This window comes from Atractosteus spatula, chromosome 8, assembly GCF_055471065.1.
Source record: "Atractosteus spatula isolate fAtrSpa1 chromosome 8, fAtrSpa1.hap1, whole genome shotgun sequence".
Lineage (NCBI taxonomy): Eukaryota > Metazoa > Chordata > Actinopteri > Semionotiformes > Lepisosteidae > Atractosteus > Atractosteus spatula.
The window spans coordinates 57969342-57987636 of record NC_142713.1 but is presented as its reverse complement, the minus strand read 5'-3'; the positions used below and the strand labels follow the sequence as shown (position 1 = coordinate 57987636).

General features: G+C 39.5%; 1 protein-coding gene across 1 annotated transcript in view; it reads left to right on the top strand.

The window, feature by feature from the left end:
• The window catches only part of LOC148829911 (ankyrin repeat- and BTB/POZ domain-containing protein 3-A), a 164552-nt gene that overhangs the window by 101787 nt on the left and 44470 nt on the right, over nucleotides 1–18295 (top strand). The window contains exon 2 of the mRNA XM_088923777.1: nucleotides 12011–12160. Within this exon, the coding sequence (XP_088779903.1) occupies nucleotides 12011–12160 (150 nt within the window). The remainder of the gene's footprint in view (nucleotides 1–12010; nucleotides 12161–18295) is intronic.

The following is an 18295-nucleotide window of genomic DNA, read 5'->3' as shown; positions in this document are numbered from 1 at the left end:
GCCCGCAATGATGATGCATACACAATTGTTAAGCTTAATATTTTATTAAAAGCCTGAATGCTCAAGCTGAAGACTTCTAAGGGTAAGATAAGTTGCAGTGATTGGTTACAAAAACTAAAAAGAAAAAATGAAATATGTTGATTTCATAAGTATTCAGCCCTGTGAAGTCAATATTTGGTAAAAGCACCAATTATAGCTACATCAATTATAGCCTCAAGTGTTTTGGGGTAAGTTTTTTTTTACCAACTTTGCACACCATCTTGGTGAAATTTTGCTGATTAATTCAAGCTCTCAGGTTACATGGGGATTGCTTATGGGCAGCAGTTTCCAAGTCTTTCTACAGATTCTCAACAGGAATTTGACTGGGCCACTCGTGGACACTCTCTTACTCTTAATATACTCCATTAAAGCTCAGGCCTAGTGCTTTGGATCATTGCTTATAGTTGAATTTTTATCCAAGTTCTAAGTTTGAATCCGTTTTTCCTCTAAGAGTTGCCAGTATTTTGTTCCGTCAATGTTCCGGTCAGTGTTGACAGGATTCTATAACATAATGCTGCCAGCAACATGCTGGACAGTAGGGATGGTGTGATGCAAATTGTTTGGTTTGTGTCATTTAGACCAAAATATTCCAGTTTTGGCTTGACCGACAACAATACATTTTGCCACATGTTTGCAAATCATTGAGATACTTTGTTCATGCAAAATTTGAGATTGTATTCACTTCTAGCCTAGGTGGCCCAGGAATGCCCAGGATATTGTTAACCCAGGGACATTTTGTCCCACCTCAGTCACTAAACTCTTCAACTCTTTCAAAGTGACATCCCTAACCAGTTTTCTCCCTGTCTGGCTGCTCAGTTTGGAGGTTAGCCAGATCTATGTAGTGTGTGGGAAGTATGATACTATATATTTTCCCCTTCTTAATTATTGACTTTGTTCTGAAAGCTCTTTGGCCTTCATATTTGAATCTTTTTCTTGAAATTCAATACCTGAATTAGGGACCTTATAGAGGTGTATTTATTCTGAGATCTTGATGTGATTGTGCATAGAGGCCGTTAATTGTGTGGCTTGATCAAGTAATTGAGCACCTAAATTAATCTAGATTTGCCTCAGAACAGAGTTTGAATACTTATGCAGTCATGACTTTTCATCGCCATTTTTCTTTCACATTATTTACTTCTTTTTGCTTTTCTTTGAATGTGTGGAGTAGCTTGTGTATATTCTGTAACAAATATTAATTGGTAGTTCAAAGTGTCAGACTTCAAGCTTTAAAGCAACAAAATGTGAATCACCTGGTACACATGCAATGTTTGAATACTTTGCAAGGCACTTTATATTAGTCTAGCCTGCAGAGTTTTTTCTTTTTCATTATAGAGCTTCATGGTTCTTTCTCATCCATCAGTAGTAATAGGACTTCTTTTCTCGACTCCCCATCCTAGACAGCAAGGAAGAACCAAGAGAGACCAGCAGTCTTGGCTCATAAACAGCTTGAGAGATGGAGAGGCAGGCTTACAAGACAATGGGAAAAGATTAATGGGTATTGTGGCAGATCATGTGGTCAAGTGGATGCTTTAAAGGGAATCATAAAAGTCCTTTCAACATGTTTTAAACCATAATAAATCAGTTAACACAGGGAAACCCTCATCTAATACTTGATTACCTCCATGTAGTTGTTTCATTTTCAATGGGAAAATGGTCTTTCAGTAAACTGAATCGGGTTCATGATCATGTCTTCAGCACATACAGTATGATAGACTATATTCTTTGTGTATTATTCATATGAAACTATTGATTATCATTTTACTAAAACAGCTTTTGCTCTCATAAAGTGAATTAATTGATCCATACATTAGCAATATTAAGGAGATTAACTTCACACAATAGGAGATTAACGTCCTCTAATGCCTACAGTTCCAAATCATATCACTCTAAAGAAACATTTCCTTCTTTCCAAGGTCTTATTATTCATTATTGAAAGCATTTAGCTTTTGACCATTTCAGCCTAGAATGCAAACTACCTATAAAACCCTGCTAAGCAGTTAGGCTGCTTGTGCATCGAAGTTCAGGAATCAGGAATTTACAGTATTAAGTTTTTTGTTTTTATTAATTACTGTAGGTATTGAAATAAATTTACAGAATTAAACATCATGTATCTCTGTTTGCAGTTGTGGATTTTTTCATATGTTTAATATGTTTAAAGGGTCAAATATTCAGAAATCCCATGAAAGTCGCACCTGTTCCTTCCTACAATATGCCTTGAAATACTGTACAGAGAGCAGTGTGAGGGTTATGCCATTCCTAGGGGGCAGTGTGGCAAGGTTCTTAGGCTGGAAGGTTGTGGGTTCAACTCCCAGGTGTGATGATGCTGTTATCCTCCAAAGCAATGTCTTTCGCCCAGTTTACTTATAGACAATGCATAGTTATGCAAATGCATTATTTTGGATAAAAATGTCAGCCAAATCAGTTACCAACAGTAAAGTAATTCCCAAGTAAAACAATGCACACAAGTAAGCAGTAAGCAGCCAGGAGCTGCTGAGCAGATTCTGTGAGTTCAGGACAGCTGTTGCTTTAACCTTCCATTCCCCTTTCAGTACTTTATTTTTTAATTCTTTTGCTGTCGTTCACCAGACACTAGACAAACAGCAGGGTTTCCATTTATCAGACTGATCCTCTGCCAAAACAATCATGATAAGTGAAGGGAAGGCAGAATGAGGTTGGTTTACAGAGTCATTTCTGTCCCACAATTCTGTTTTCAGGAAGTGTTCTGGTTTGGTACAGTTTGGTTTGTTTTTAGGTTTACACCTCAACAGTTGGGATTTTATTTTCTCTGCATTGCATGACAAGGTCACATAACTGGTCAGCAGTCACAAAACTAATAACAACAAAATGGATATATTTGCATATTGTGTCAGTCATTAAGATTTAAATTGCATGTCTGGGCAAAATAATGTGATTTAGACAAGAATCTCCATTTTGTCAGGTCTCTCTGCCCTCCCACGATGTCCTTACAAACTACTTGCTTTTTACAAAAAAGAAAAAGAACTAATGCAAACAATACTTTGTGATATTTGCAAAGGTGGAGGTGTTAATCCTTTGCCTTTTTTTTCCATGAGATTATAATGCCAGTTTAGAAAGGTCTTCAAGCAGCTTTAATAAAGGGTGAGGGATCTTGACAGGAAAATAGCGCGAGATCCACCGACCACTTATTTAAGTGTTTCAAGATGACCCGACTGGAATTTCATGAGTCAGAACACAGATACTGTATATTCTGAACCTAAATACACCTTGCCTGTACTTTCTGTGTAAGGTTATGATCTAGTCAAAATGGGACAGTTATTAAGAAATGTTACAAACAAGAGGAGGCCCTTTGGCCCATCTAGCATGTTTGGTATTGTAGCGAGTTCAGGTTCCAGGGCTTGTGCCCTCGCCGCTCCTCCCCCAGTTCGTCCCTCACCGCCTGGGCTCGAACCCGGGTCTCCGGTGTCGCTCAACAGGGGTCTTGCCGGCTGAGCTAAAGAAGACCTTCGTCAGCCCGGGCTGCCAACCTCCCTGTTATGCGCAGGGGCGTATTCGGTACAGTATTTAGTAGGTTCCAACTTCAACAACGTTGCTGGGGAGCTTGTTCCAGGCTCCGCTACATCTTCGGCTAAATAAGTGACTCCTGTTATTGGTTTTCATTTAATAGGTATTCAGTACTATTTATGAATAAAGCTTGGTATTTTCTTCATCTTAATCTTAGCCTTAATCCTAGCCTTAATCTTAATCCCTTGATTACTCAAGGCCCTCTATGTTTAAGAAATATACAGTATTTATATATTTTTTTTACATAAAACAACATATAATGCTTTTTCACGTTGTGACGGAGGAGTCTGTCACGAGGCACGCGTAGCACTGGAAAAGACAAATCGCACACTCTCCGCCGACCAGCTGCTAGCTAGTTCCCGAGGGTGCGCACTCGGGGTTTGGGTGGTGACTGGTGTTATCGGTCGTTTGTTAAGTGGAGGCACAGATACATACACAGAGAAACAGACATGGTGATTGTCCGTTCATTTATAGTGTTGCGATTGTGTGAATGGAGAGCGCTCTCTCTTTGGCATCAGTCAGTCAGTCAGGGGCGTACACAATATAAACTGCTCCTCAGCCTGGAAGGGGGCTGGTTGGTTGGTAAACTTTTTTTTTTTTCATTTTCCTTTTCTGGGTAGAGGAGCATCTAAACAAAAAACCCCATCAGCCGCCTCCCTCTTTGGGGCAGGATGGGTCACCTTTCCTGGGCAAATGATCCTGGCCACAAGGCCAGTCAACATTTGAGTCCTTAGTCTCTGGAATCTTTTGGATGTCAAAGGCCCTCTGTTTTAAGCAATACTTTATATCTCTGGTAACTTTTCCAGCCGTTAAGAATCCTACCAGGATAGTTTCTGTTTCTCCCACACCTGAGGGTTATTAACACAGCCACTGTTGTAGGTATCTGAAAGTTCTCTAAGCAAAGGAGCAAAGCAAAAGAGACCCTCTTTCTTAAAATCAGATTCAGCTGCCTGTGCTAATGAGAGTGTTCTGAATCGTGCGAGTTCTGCCTGCTCATTAGGTGTAGATTTTCATTTTTGGTAAACGTATGATTAATTTTTACATTTCTGTTTCGTCAGGGAGGGTAGCTCAGGCTTCCTTTAGCATGTGTCCTTATGAAAGCAATGGGTCCCTGCCTGTGTAATGTAATGAAACATACACTAGCCTTTTAAATGCAGTTGAAAAGCGGCAGATGTGGTACACAATGTAGTATTGTTGCTTAAATAGTTATTTGCAGTAAGGGATAGTGAAACGCACAGTGCGTGGCTTAAATAGATTTTGATCTGCCATTAATTTTAAATGAACAGCGAACACAGTGTATAGAGTGTGAGCTGCATAGCCTTTTAGTGGGTTAGCTTGGCTCAGTTCTCCACCTGTCTCCTCCCTCTGCAATGTAGTTGGACTGGGCAGCTCACAGTGGTTGCCATGGTGATCATTTTTAATATTCCATTCAAGTTCCTTTTCCGAAGAGAAGTCTTTGTAAACAAGGAAACTTCTGGACCATTTGATCCATAGGATGTGCATGATTTCTGAGACATTTTCTTAGCCATAAATTTAAATTAGTTTTATTTTAACTACCAACCTATCTAATATTCAGGGAATGGAGTGTTTGTGGAGTGGAATGAGAGATTTAAAAGTTGCATATACACCTACCAATCTAATACTTTGTACCATTAATTATATGAAATTTGATATATTTAGATTTCATGTTTTGTATTTTAATATTAAATCTAATATTAAATGCAGAGTATTGCTGTTAAGTTACAAGCTCGCTTATCTGCGTATAAGGCATACGAACCTTTTCAAAATGGGTTCATATCAGTGCACAGCACAGACACAGCTCTTGCTAGGGTTACTAATGATCTGCTGATGACTTTTTTATTCCTTCTTTCCTGCTGCTCATCTGAGCTGACACTGTTGATCATACAGTCTTGCTGAATAGATCAAGATGAGTTATCACGGGTATCACTGGAACTGCTTTGTTATGGTTTAAACTGAACTTATGGCAAAGATTTTGTTCAAATGACATCCCAGTCCATATCAGGTCTCGAAAGTCAGTCATCACTTCCATATCCTGTCTTAAAACGTACTTTTTGTTCTCTAGATTTTAATTAGAATTTTTAATTTGTGTATACCAGTGTTCCATGAAAAGTGATATATAAAGTAAAGGCTGTCATTGTTACCTTAATTAAATAAAAACAAATCATTCCTTTAATTACTTGTGAGGATCTCCAAATAATTTTGAATATTTTCCACACCACACCACAGAATTATGTTACATTATGCAATACACTAGCAAGCCCTTATTCAGAATATTGTGCATAATTTTGGCCACAATGCAAAAAAGATAAACCTGCGCTGGAATCAGTCCAGACAATAGCAGCCATATACTGTACATTCCAGGGCTTGAGGGAACGCCCTACACTGACAGGCAAAAACAGAAGAACCTTTGTAGTCTCGAATAGAGAAGACTACAAGAGGACCTGATTCAAGTATTCAAAATCCTCAAACACATTGACAGACTCAACCCAGGGGACTTCTTCAGAATCAACAGAGAAAAACAAACCAAAGGATACAAGTGGAAAGTGCTGTACGTGGAATTTAAAACTGAGAGCAGAAAGCGCTTCTTCACGAATATTTGTGGGAGTCTGCAACAAGCTGCCCAGATAAATATGCTTCTAGCGGCCAAACAAGCTAGTTGGGCTGAAAGGCCTCCTCTCGTTTGTTTCATTTCTTATGTTTTTATGCTCCCCGAAATCATTGATCATTGGAACATGATCAAGTTGTATCAACTCCTTTTGGAATCATGTGATCTGCAAGCAGAGACATTTGCTTTTATTTAGCTAAGTTTCTATGGACAGTTTCAAACAGTTCAATGAACTGCCTTTTGCCTTTTAAATGAGAAACTGGATTTTGTATAATTGAGGATGGGACACCAGTTGGAACTGGCATATAGCATTGCTATACTAGGTACTGTATTGGAGATGAGGAGATTAGGAAATTAGGATCAATATCTCTTACCTTTTCTGGAATTGCCAATTATTTCCATATATACCCACACAAGCTGGAATTGCCTCTGGCACTCTCCTGTACCTGCACACGTAGAGCCAGGCCTGTAGGCATGTCTTCCGCCACGCCCATCTAAAGGAGCCATTCTTTGTTAGACGAAAGGCAAGCTCCACAGTCTCTCAGTGTCAGCAGTATAGGCCTGCATGTGCCCCAGAAGTTGCAGGAGCCACAGGGAGACGAGGGGACTCCCTCCCCACCCTGTTTGTTCTCAGACAATGTTGTGCCACCTGCTGCAGAAATGCCCCAAAAGATCTCACGTCTGTTTTTTTTTATCCTTTCTCTAAATGATGTTTTATAAAATTGTCCCAGAAATGATCCAATAAAACTGAGCTCTTCATTACCTTAATATGGCAGCTTCCAAACTGAACTCCATGTACAGTATAATCAGACTGAAGATCCCCTTAGACTTTATTTTATATTGGATTTGTGTCTTTTGTTTTTACCAGTTCCCATGTTACACATCAGGATGCCTATTGATGGAATAGCAAAAACATCTAATGCATTTCAATTGAAATCATGGATCCTTGTGCTTGTTATTTAATTGCTCGTGTCTGTTATTTCTGGTTTCCAAATTGATACAGCAAGGAAGTACTGGAATGAGTGAGGTCAACATAGCAAAAGGTCATGGCTTTTTCTGTAGTTTGCATTAAATTTACGCTGTTTTTACAGAACCTTAAGTTCTTAGTAAACATTTGTGAGAAGCAGATTATAAGTCTAGTGATTTTCTTTTCAGTTTTATCTGTCTGATGTTGTTTTTATGATCAGTGATGTTGTTACAGTAGCCCTGACACATAAAGCAGGAAGCATTTTTGAAAAATCACAGTTTTTGCTTCTATACCGTCTATTATGCTGTTTGATGTTTAAGTGATGTTTAATACATAAATGTCTTAAAGAATCTAAACTAAATTATTAATTTTTGGAAGGCCCCTGTGTTTAGGATGAGACCTCTGGAAAAGCTTGAGGGGTGCATCATGTTCATTCAAATGTTTCATCTGATCATAGAATGTGAATAATGCATAAGCTCTCTGAAAACTTCTGAAAGATAACTCGAGCTATGACACTTGAATGCTAAAAAATATTTTTGAATATATTTTCTTTAAATCATGAACTCAAAGGAATGCAGGTATTAGAACTCTATAGTAATCTATGTTTGTTCTAAATCATAGCATTTATCAGTACCCTTCTGTTCAAAACAAGAGATTGACAATTTTCCAGAGCAGGAAAGAATGTTTCTTTGTTTATACATCTTAAATTTCTTGGCATTTCTAGCAACAGTAGAACTCAGGAGAGCAAGTTAGATAACTTAATGTAACCTCACTTCTGTGCTGCATTGCGCAGTGTTATGCTCTTCAATGAAGTATATCGGATTGAACAGCTTTTATCATTTCCATTTACTGTATATAGTCTGATACATTCAGTCATACAGTAAATTTTCATCTTTAATGTTTAATTAAAGTACAATTTCAGGTTTTATTTTCCTTATTCATCTGTAAAACCTTAATGATCTACAGTACACAATTAGTGTTTCTTTAATTTTTAACCCTAAACTACAAACTTAATTGTGCTTGTTTCTCAATATTCCCTCTGCACATTGAATAATGCACTTCATGAATTCGAATATAAAAAATGTTACAAACAATTTGGCCCACCTAGCCTGTTTCGTAGTAAATATTTGAAATCATTGTCTTTAAAAAAATATATTTATACTTTGAGGGGGCATGTATATTTGTATCAAGTTTTCAGGATTTTTGTCTGAAGTAAAATGCATTAAACCTTCCTACTTAATATGAATTAATAGTAAACCACATTTATATACTGTTCTTCATCCTAAAGGATTCCAAAGCGTTTCACAAATACAAGGGGCTCTTTTCATCACCTGCTGCGCACACAGCTGAAGTTATTATGAGTACAGAGTGCAATTTAGCCAGACTGTGAATAATAATGAGTAATGGCATGGAATCTTTCATGATGAATATTCTGAAGAGTTCCTCTGACCTCCTACAGTACAGTGCTCCTTGTTACCATAGTAATTTGGAAACTCTGGTCCAGAAAGAAGAGCACCACCTGCTGGTCCAGCACCATCTCTTACAAGAAACAGCTTGGTTTTCCTTTGAGGTCATTATCTCAGACTCGGCCTAGGCTTGCTTTGGTTCCGATATCTGACAAGACCAGACTACAAGATAGTAACACTTCATAACTCTCTTTGAACACCATTCCATCCTTTTCAAACACTATATAGTTCAATATCTCCTTTCCAAAATTAAATAATATGAAAATTGTAATGTTTTAGTATACATTTAGATGCATGTGCAGTATATATCAAAAGGTATCTGTGCAGAGAATCGAGTGTTACTGGTATACAAATTTAAATGCTTATTCTTTGTAGAAGTAATGACAATCAAATACAGAGCCATTGCATAAAATTGCTTGCTTTGACAGTCGGAATTTCATGCAGTAGATGTCCCTATTGAGATGTTCAGTTTCTTCTATACCTACATAATACTTTTATTGCACTTTCTTGTAACCAGGAAGATCCCTGCTGCTACTATTTAAGTGTAAATCATTTAATTTGGTCTTTTTCAACAATATGGAATATGTTCGATCGGTTAAATGACGCCCTCAACTTTGAATGTCACCTCACTGCTATGCAATAGGTGTTGATGTAGTCTGTCTTTAAGGTGGTAACTTTGTTAACTTCATTGGGTCTCATGCCTGGACTGAAATGTGGGAAGAGGTCACAGTTTAACAGTGTCACATTCCTTTCCGAGCCTGAACATTGATGAAAGGCATTGTTCAATCTGCTTCATTTTTGCGTAAAAATCTTTTTTCTTGCCCTTTATATTAAAGACCTTACAGAGGCCATGAAATTCACAATCAAAGGTTCGCAAAATATGTATTCATTTAAAGGCCTCAGTGTTCAAATCATCACTTTATTGATCGGTAAAGCTAAACCTTGAGCAGTTGTCAATACTTCACAATGACGGATGACAGTGGCATGCCCTCATGCAGACTTCTTCATTGTTCTCTCTCTGTAAATGCAGCTTAATGAAACATAGAGTGCATTCCATATGAGAAAATACTTAGACTGAGATTTTGTACCCAGAATAAGATTTTTTTTTCAATCTGAAAATCATTAGATGCCTCACTGGCTTCTATATCTACACATCTTTGGCTGCTAATACACTATGCTTTTCCCTGTTTAAATGAATTAGGTATTAAGTTCTGTTGTATTTCCAAGGGAGGCAGTTATGACCTAGAAATGAATTTCCCTAAGCAGCAGGTATCCAGTTTGACACGTCTGTTGGAGAGAAAGTGAAACAGACAGTTCTGGGGCTTCTATTGAAAGTGTGAATGAGTTTCTTTGTAGGCGTTTACTCTTATTCTGATGCCTCTGTGCTTTTTCAAGGAAGATGTGCTGGTCTGCAGTATCTCTGTGTTTTGTCTGCATCTGTCTTTCAGCGAATATTCTGCTGAATATCCTTCATGACGTGCTACTGCATGTGGGTTTTATACAAAGCGTAATTAAAAATACACTAATCACTAGAATGGATAAGGAAGACAAGCCTTTTCCACTGGCCTATGAATTCCCAGGAAGCAGCAGGCCAGATTTAATCTTTTTCACGTGGAAAACAGCTTTGCAAGTCGGAGAAAGCTGAGGTTTTGGCAAAGCCTAACCAGCCAAAACCTCAACTCCCAATGTCCTGAGAGGATTCGTCTGAGGGGGAGTTAAATGGTCATTTTAAATCAGTTTCCATTGGAGGAGGGGAAAATCAGAACTCACACTGACCCATTGATTTTGGTCATGAATCTCCTCCACAGGGAGAGGCATAGGAGGGCATCCAAACCCCCACTTGTCAGTAAAAGAAACGCATGTCAGGATAGAGACAGAAACCAAAATGGAATCATTGTTCTATATTTTAATCCCTTTAGATACCGAAACACAATCCACTTCCTTCCGGTATGTTCTGAATGAAAAATTCCCACCTCAGGTGAAAGGTGATCAATATCTGAGTCTCCTCTTTTAATTTACTGTGTTCAGGATCAGTGCCCACTTTTCTATGACCTGGGCCTCAGTGACAAAGCAGTGTGCTTTCAATAATGAACCTTCAGGGGAGTGCAGGCACTGCTCCTATGCATCAATATCTCATTTATCTGAGGTATTAATCATTCATACTACTAATAATAAACTTTATTTTATATAGCGCCTTTAAAGGTGGCTTCTCAAAGCCCTTTACAGAATGACAACAACAAAAAAAAAAATACACAAGATAAGCACAATGAAAATACCCGATGAGTGGAGAGAGTAGATGGGGGAGGTGAATACGGTAGGAGCAAAGGGGAAAATAACAGAACCAGTTAGGTAAAAGCTCTTCTAAAGATGAAGGCATTGAGTCTAGATTTGAAAGAGTTTAGGGAAGGAGACTCTCTGATATCCTTAGGGATAGAGTTCCAGAGCTTTGGGGCATAACAGGAGAAGGCCCTGACACCCACAGAGTGTAGACAGGCTTGGGGGACAGTTAGGAGACCATAATAAGAAGAGCAAAGGTTGTGAGGTGGGGAGTAGGAAGATACAGGTACTGAGGTGTCAAGCCATGCAGACCCTTATAGGTGAGCATGAGGATTTTGAATTCGACACAAAATCTGACAGGAAGCCAGTGCAAGGATAGGAGTAGTGGGATCACTTGCACTAGACCTGGTCAGGATTCTGGCTGCCAGAAATTTTGAGTCGTCCGTGTTTTTTTATGTCAGAGATGCAATTACAGAGAATAGAGACAGCCACATGTCAGGTTTGGTATGGATGTAGATTTGAGTATCGTCAGCATCGAAATGATGAGTTGGGGCCATGTGATCTCAAAAGCTGGAAAAATGTAAATGCTGAAAAGTAAGGGGGCCCAGTTTCGAGCCCTGAGGAACACCAGACTGAACAAATCCAATTTCAGACCTAAATCCACCAAGAGAGACAAAGTGACAGTGCTCAGTGAGGCAAGACTCGAATCATTTGAGAGCAGTGTCAGAAACTCCAAACGCAGTCTCAAGAAGAGAAAGTAAGATATCATGTTTAACAGTGTCGAAAGCAGCACTAGGATAAAGAAGACAGAGGATAGAAAGAGAACCAGAATCAGAAGCTGTTAGTAGATCGTTAGTGACAGTAACGATACTGTAAGAGCCAAAGGTTTTTCTCACTCTCTTGGCATCCATCTGAGTAGATGATGACTGTCTTCCATGATTGTATTATCTGTGGGCTTGAAGATGGCCTAACTGAGATAGACTCTCCCTATTATCTGATAATTGCATTTTCTCTGCAATGAATGAATGGAGTCTGTCGCTATCTGTTTTTTTTTATTAAGCATTCATTTATTTTTCATCTTCTGTGTAATTTCAGGGGTTCTCTCCCTGCCGGACAGCCTGAATCTGCACAGGGATCAGCAGAGGTCCAGCAAGTCTGGGGATGTCCACATGTACAGCCAGTCGGAGCTGAGGACCATTGAGCAGTCACTGCTAGCCACACGCGTGGGGAGCATCGCTGAGCTCAGTAAGAAAAGAGCATTTTCCTCAACCCCCGCCCATAGTGTCGCTCTCTCATCCCATGTGCAAAGCTGTTTATTCAACAGCCAAGCTTGCGTGCGAATCCAGCTTTGTGGACAAGGCTGTTGAATTTGTTTTGAAATTGCTGCGGAGCCCTAATGTTGTCCAGAACCTCCTGCAATGAAACAGAGTTTCATTAAAGCTGCAAGGCCCTAGTATTATTGACAAATGTCAGTAAAGGCTTGATTTAAATCCTGATGGAAGGTCATAAAGTGTACATTCAAATTAAACCCAGAGAAATAGAGATACTTCTATTCTTACAATTTATACAATATCCTTTAAAACAACCATTACTAATGGCTGTAGAGGAAGAAATCTCCCCACTATTTGCCATCAGCAGTTTTTCAAACATTTCTTCTTACAACCCTGAAAATGAATATGAATGCCTAAAAGAAAATAGTACATATAGTATTTTAACTTGAGTTCTATTTAAACCATTGAGTCCTAGAATGTGGCTCCTTCTGTGTAAAGCTTGCATGTTCTCTCCATGTTCATATGGGTTTTCTCTGCATGCTTTTGTTTCCCTCAGTCAAGAAGAAAAGAGAAAAAAATACAATAAAAGTAAATAAAATGCAGATACAAAGAAGATACAGGACAAACTGTAAGACAGTCAGTCATAGGACTTAGTAAAAAGGTGAGTTTTAGGTCTAGATTTAGAAAGAGTCAAAGATTTTGCATTCTCGAAGAGTTGGAGGAAGGGCATTCCATAACATTGGAGCATCAGAAAAAGCACAGTCACCAATAGTGCCACACTTTTAATTCTAGGTACAATGAGCAAAGGACCAGCCTCCACTGAGTGGAGCCCGAAACGGAGATCAGAAATGTATGATGGATTATCCAGAGCCCTATAAGTCAGTAACAAGATCTTATATTGAATATGTGGAATTATAGGCAATCAGTGTAGAAACTTGAGCAAAGGAGTGATATGCTGTCAGGGTCTGGTGTGAGTTAGAAGTCTAGATTTAGAGTTTTGTATATATTGCAACATAGTGTTAGGGAACCCATAGTTGCAGAAATCATGCCTTGATGATATTAATGCATGAATCAAGCACTCAGTTTCAGATATTGACAGATGCCTAACGGCATCAATATTTCTAAGGTGAAAAAAGATGTCCTAGTCAACTTTTTCATGTGAAGCTCAAAAGACAGGAGAGGATCAAGTATGACCACCAAATTTCTGACTGCGGCTGACGCCCGAATGGGAAAGCAATCCACCATTACTGTGAACTGTTTTTCCAGTTGAAATGTGTTGTCAGCCAAAAAAAATGTTTTTCATTTCAAGGAGTTCTATGTCAACCAGAGCCACAGGCAAGGCATAAGTGAAAGAGGCAGAAGATTATAGGGGAAAGATAATAATAATAATTGCTTACACTTATATAGCACTTTTCTGGACACTCCACTCAAAGCGCTTTACAGGTAATGGGGACTCCCCTCCACCACCACCACCAATGTGCAACATCCACCTGGATGATGCGACAGCAGCCATAGTGCACCAGAACGCTCACCACACATCAGATATCAAGGGGGAGGAGAGCAGAGTAATGTAGCCAATTCATAGAGGGGGATTATTAGGAGGCCATGATTGGTAAGGGCCAATGGCCAATGGGAAATTTGGGAAATTACACCCCTACTCTTTTCGAGAAACACCCTGGGATTTTTAATGACCACAGAGAGTCAAGACCTTGGTTTTTTTACGTCTCATCCGAAGGACGGCGCCTGTTTACAGTATGGTGTTCCCGTCACTATACTGGGGCATTAGGACCCACATGGACTGCAGGGTGAGCGCCCCCTAACACCTCTTCCAGCAGCAACCTTAGTTTTTCCCAGGAGGTCTCCCATCCAGGTACTGACCAGGCTCACACCTGCTTAGCTTCAGTGGGTTGCCAGTTGTGAGTTGCAGGGTGATAGGTATAGGTTATATGTTTGCGTATCATCTGTAGAGAGAGAGCATTTTAAATGATAAAAATCAGTGGGCCCAACACTAAACCCTGAGGCACACCATGATTGACTGGGGCCATGGGGGATTTATGAGGACCATGGGAAACAAAATGTTGCCTGCCAGTCAGATATGAATGGAACCAGTTAAATACAGTGCCACTGAATGATCGCACTGCTGTAAATGATTGCAGGCAGTAGGTATGCAGGGAAACACAAGTGTTAGGATTGAGAATTTGTTAGCAAATAGACAACAGTGGATTTATATAAGAGTGACTCGTGCTCTTTTCAATTTATATCATTAATCTATATTATTGAATAATTATTAAATGTGTTACAGTAAGTTTGCAGATAATACCAAATTAGGAGGATTATTAAAACACTGCGGAGGAAGCAAATTAAATTAAAAAAGATTTAGATAGACTTAATGACCTGGAAAACACTTGGAAGATGATGTTTAATGTAGACAAGTGCATGGTTTTGCATGTACAGTAAATAGCAAAAACATAAACTAAATGCAAAATGGGAAATTCTGATCTCGAAGAGGCTACTTAATAAAAAGACTTAGATGTTTTCCATCATTTCCATTTTGTAGACAACGTGGGGGAAACAGTTAAAAAGGTCAAATCAAAATGGTAGGATATTGTAAGAGGGCAGAGATTCAGTAACAGTGGAGATCCTGGTCTTAACCACTTTCCCCAGAATGCTGTGGGGATTGAGCTGTTGCAATCAATCACCTGACTACATGAAGAAAAACAATGAATGACGAGATGAAGAACACAATTTAGAAAACAGGAAGTGTATTCTAATTATTCTAAATATGGTCTTCCTAGTACATTCTACCATTTAACCACAACATCAATTGTTCTACACTTTCAGTTTAGTCTCCTAATATGCCGCTTGCATTTCTTATTGCCTTCCATTCAGTTTCTAGACTCCTTGTTCAGCGTTCTTAAGGTTTTGTTTACATTATCGCACACATTACTGTACATGTGTGAAAAGTGAACAAGTGAACACAGCTCTGTTAGTGTAAAAGTTTTATTTTTAAATGCAAGCCTAAGTGTTATTATGTACAGTATGTAAAAATCAAACCATGGACATGTTATCTCTGGTACAGCCATCCATTTTTCAAGAGCCTAATGTCACACATTTTTCAAGGGACAATCAAATTTCTTAATTTTATCATGAACTCATCATTTACAGTTGCAGTTTTCCCTTTAAACTCTGAAAGAGAGAGGCGAGAATCAGGATTAAAGGAGGAATATATTAATATATTAATATCAGTTATATAATATCAGTTATTTTAATGTTTTATATACTATCTGTAAGTATATGAAATGTCTCCAGGAGGTTAAGAGGAGGTTTGAATATGAAAGGCCGTTATCAAACATGTTCCTCAATCTTTAACCTTATCAGTTTGTACTTCAGGCAGCTTATAAATCAACATAACATCCTCCTTGTACTGAAGAGTTGAAGACCCTTCCTTTCATTCCTGAGCTCTAAATCACTCCACTGAGTCAATTGACCTAAATTACCTCTGTTTCCAGATCTACAGCAATGAAGAATTTCATATTACCTATACAGCCAGGAGAGAGTATGAGTTATATAATGGTGGATCTTTTGTGGGGAATTAGTTAGAAACTCCTATCTCAACCTCAAAAGGAGAACTGTCAGCTGGTACACACTGTGCTACCACAGTGAACCCTTTGGCTCAGCTATGGAATTCAGAAATCCAGGGACACAGATGGGGTGGTAATGCAATGAGGTCAACAAATCCGAAATATTCTGCTGAAACATGTAGTTCTGGGAGTTTAAAGGCAACACAAGTCCAGCAGTGCTTCTGAGCTCTAGACAAGATTATTGAACTAGAGATGAGGTAAGAAAACATCATAACCACATTATTCCTAACCCAACAAGAAACCTGCACATGGGCATTCCCCTTCGTACACCATATAATGGACCGGGGCAGTAAAAGATGACATGAGAGGTTTTTTTTGGCTGGGAGATGCATTCCAAAACTCCTACCGCCTAAGACAATATGATGTCTACTGGACAGGGTCGCCCTCTACAAATGTGCATGTACTTTAATACACACTGTTGCTTTCAATGACTTCTATAGTCCATTTTCTGTTTTTATCTTAAAAAAGTACTGTACATACTTTTTTTCTTAGCAGGGTTTTTTTTGTGTTATGTGTTGTACTGTATGTTGCATCGCTTGCTGCTTAAATTACCACACTGGGGAAGAATTAAGTATTTTCAATTTAATTGAAAGGGGCATTCTTTAAAGAAACCCCCCCCCCCCAACACACACAATTTTATACACACTGTATCAGCTCTCAGGCAACCTGCAGTGGCAATTTCCTCTGTGTCCCCAGTGTCCAGGATTAGCTGGATAACTACAGTGTGGTAGGAGTCTAGGAAAAGCAGAGGTCTTACATATGCAGTATCTTGGAACCACTGATCAATGTGTGAGTGGCATGGTAGTGCAGTGGTTAACATTGCTGCCTCACAGTGCCGGGTTCAAATCCAGACCAGGAGTGCTATTTGTGTGGAGTTTGTATGTTCTGCCTGTTAACATAGGTTTCCTCCAGGTGCTCCTCTTTCCATGTCCAGAGACATGCTGGTAGGTTAATTGGCTCTGGTGTGAGTGTGTCTCTGTATCTGCCCTTTGAAGCACTGGCATCTTTCCAGGGTGTACCCTGCCTTGTGCCTGTTGCTTGCTGCAACTGAACCTGTTATTAGATAAAGGGGTTAGAAGATTTGTGGATGTTAGATGTGTAATTGCACTCTGATATTAAGATTCAAAGGTTCATCTTTCAAAATGAATGAGTCATGTGGGTCTACATGTGGCATGATACTGTAACACTCCAGGGTTCACATGGGCGCCCTCGCCGCTGCCACCTCAGGTCGGCCCCCTACCGCCAAGGAATCAAACCCGGGCCTCCGGCATCACTCAACAGGGACCCAGCCTCTTGAGCCAAAGGGAGATCTCCCATTAGCCTGGCGGCTGCGGTCCCTGCTATCCACAGGGAAGGGCGGTGACGTCACCGCGCCCGTAAGCCAGCTCTCACAAGCAATGGAGGCCGTATGCGTTACAATATCAACTAACCAGTGACCCAAAACTTTGTTCAATATGATAGGTATTTTGGTAGGCTCCATTTATGCTAGTTTATTTTATGTCGGAGAAGTATATTTTTGTAAAACATAAAGTACACCTATTTGAGTTTAATCAAATCTGAAAATAATCAGCCAGGGATTGATTAACTTCTAACACAGCGAGGGCCTAGCTTTAAAATCAAAGATGTGAGCGCAATTTATATTTTCTTTGTAACTTTGACCTCCTCCTTGTAAGCTACCCGATAATGTAAATTTATTATCTTATTCTTCAGGATACAGGCAGTGATTCAGCAAAAGCTGGTAATTCAGACACCACAAGGTTGTGTTCAGTTCATTCTCTGCATCTGTTCCACAGCAGAAGATAGATCTCAGACGTTTACAGTACGAATTTATAAGTCCAGCACATGGTTCTGCAGCAGTATAAAGCCCGCATGTAAGCAGTGTTTCACACAGAGTGAACCTTCAACAGTCATTTGCACTCAAGCATAGTAAGATTTTGCAGACTAAGACTGTGGATCTGTGTATTTCTGATGGAATATGTTTATGAGTCCCCTGCTGTGAAGACCATATTAGTCAAACACAGAATTATTTTTATCTGTTCTCCCAGGGAGCATGTGACTTGCTTTCCAAGTTGCTTCTCTGCACAGTCCCCCTCCCACTTGGAAAAGGTTTCCGTGGGCGCTCCAACGTCTTGTACGTGGGCGTCGGAGCACCTTTTCTGCAGCAAATAAATTCACCCCTGAGATCTATTTTTTCTTACTCATTCTTCTTTCATCTTGCGTCGCACTGATTCTAGTTTCACCCTGAAGATCTGGGGAAAGCGTGATCGTCTGAGTGAAAACCAGTCTTCAGTAGTTCTTTCTCGGCTGTGGTGTTTTCCCCAGTGGGTGTCGTTTTCTTTTTTGATAATTTTTTGCTTATGCGAAGGGCCCAGGTGGTTGGTGACATGGCATTTGGGAGCCCGGGCGAGAGCCCTGTTTGGTCTTCAGGAGAAAAGCTGTGCGCTGCTCTCATTCAGTGGGTACAAGTG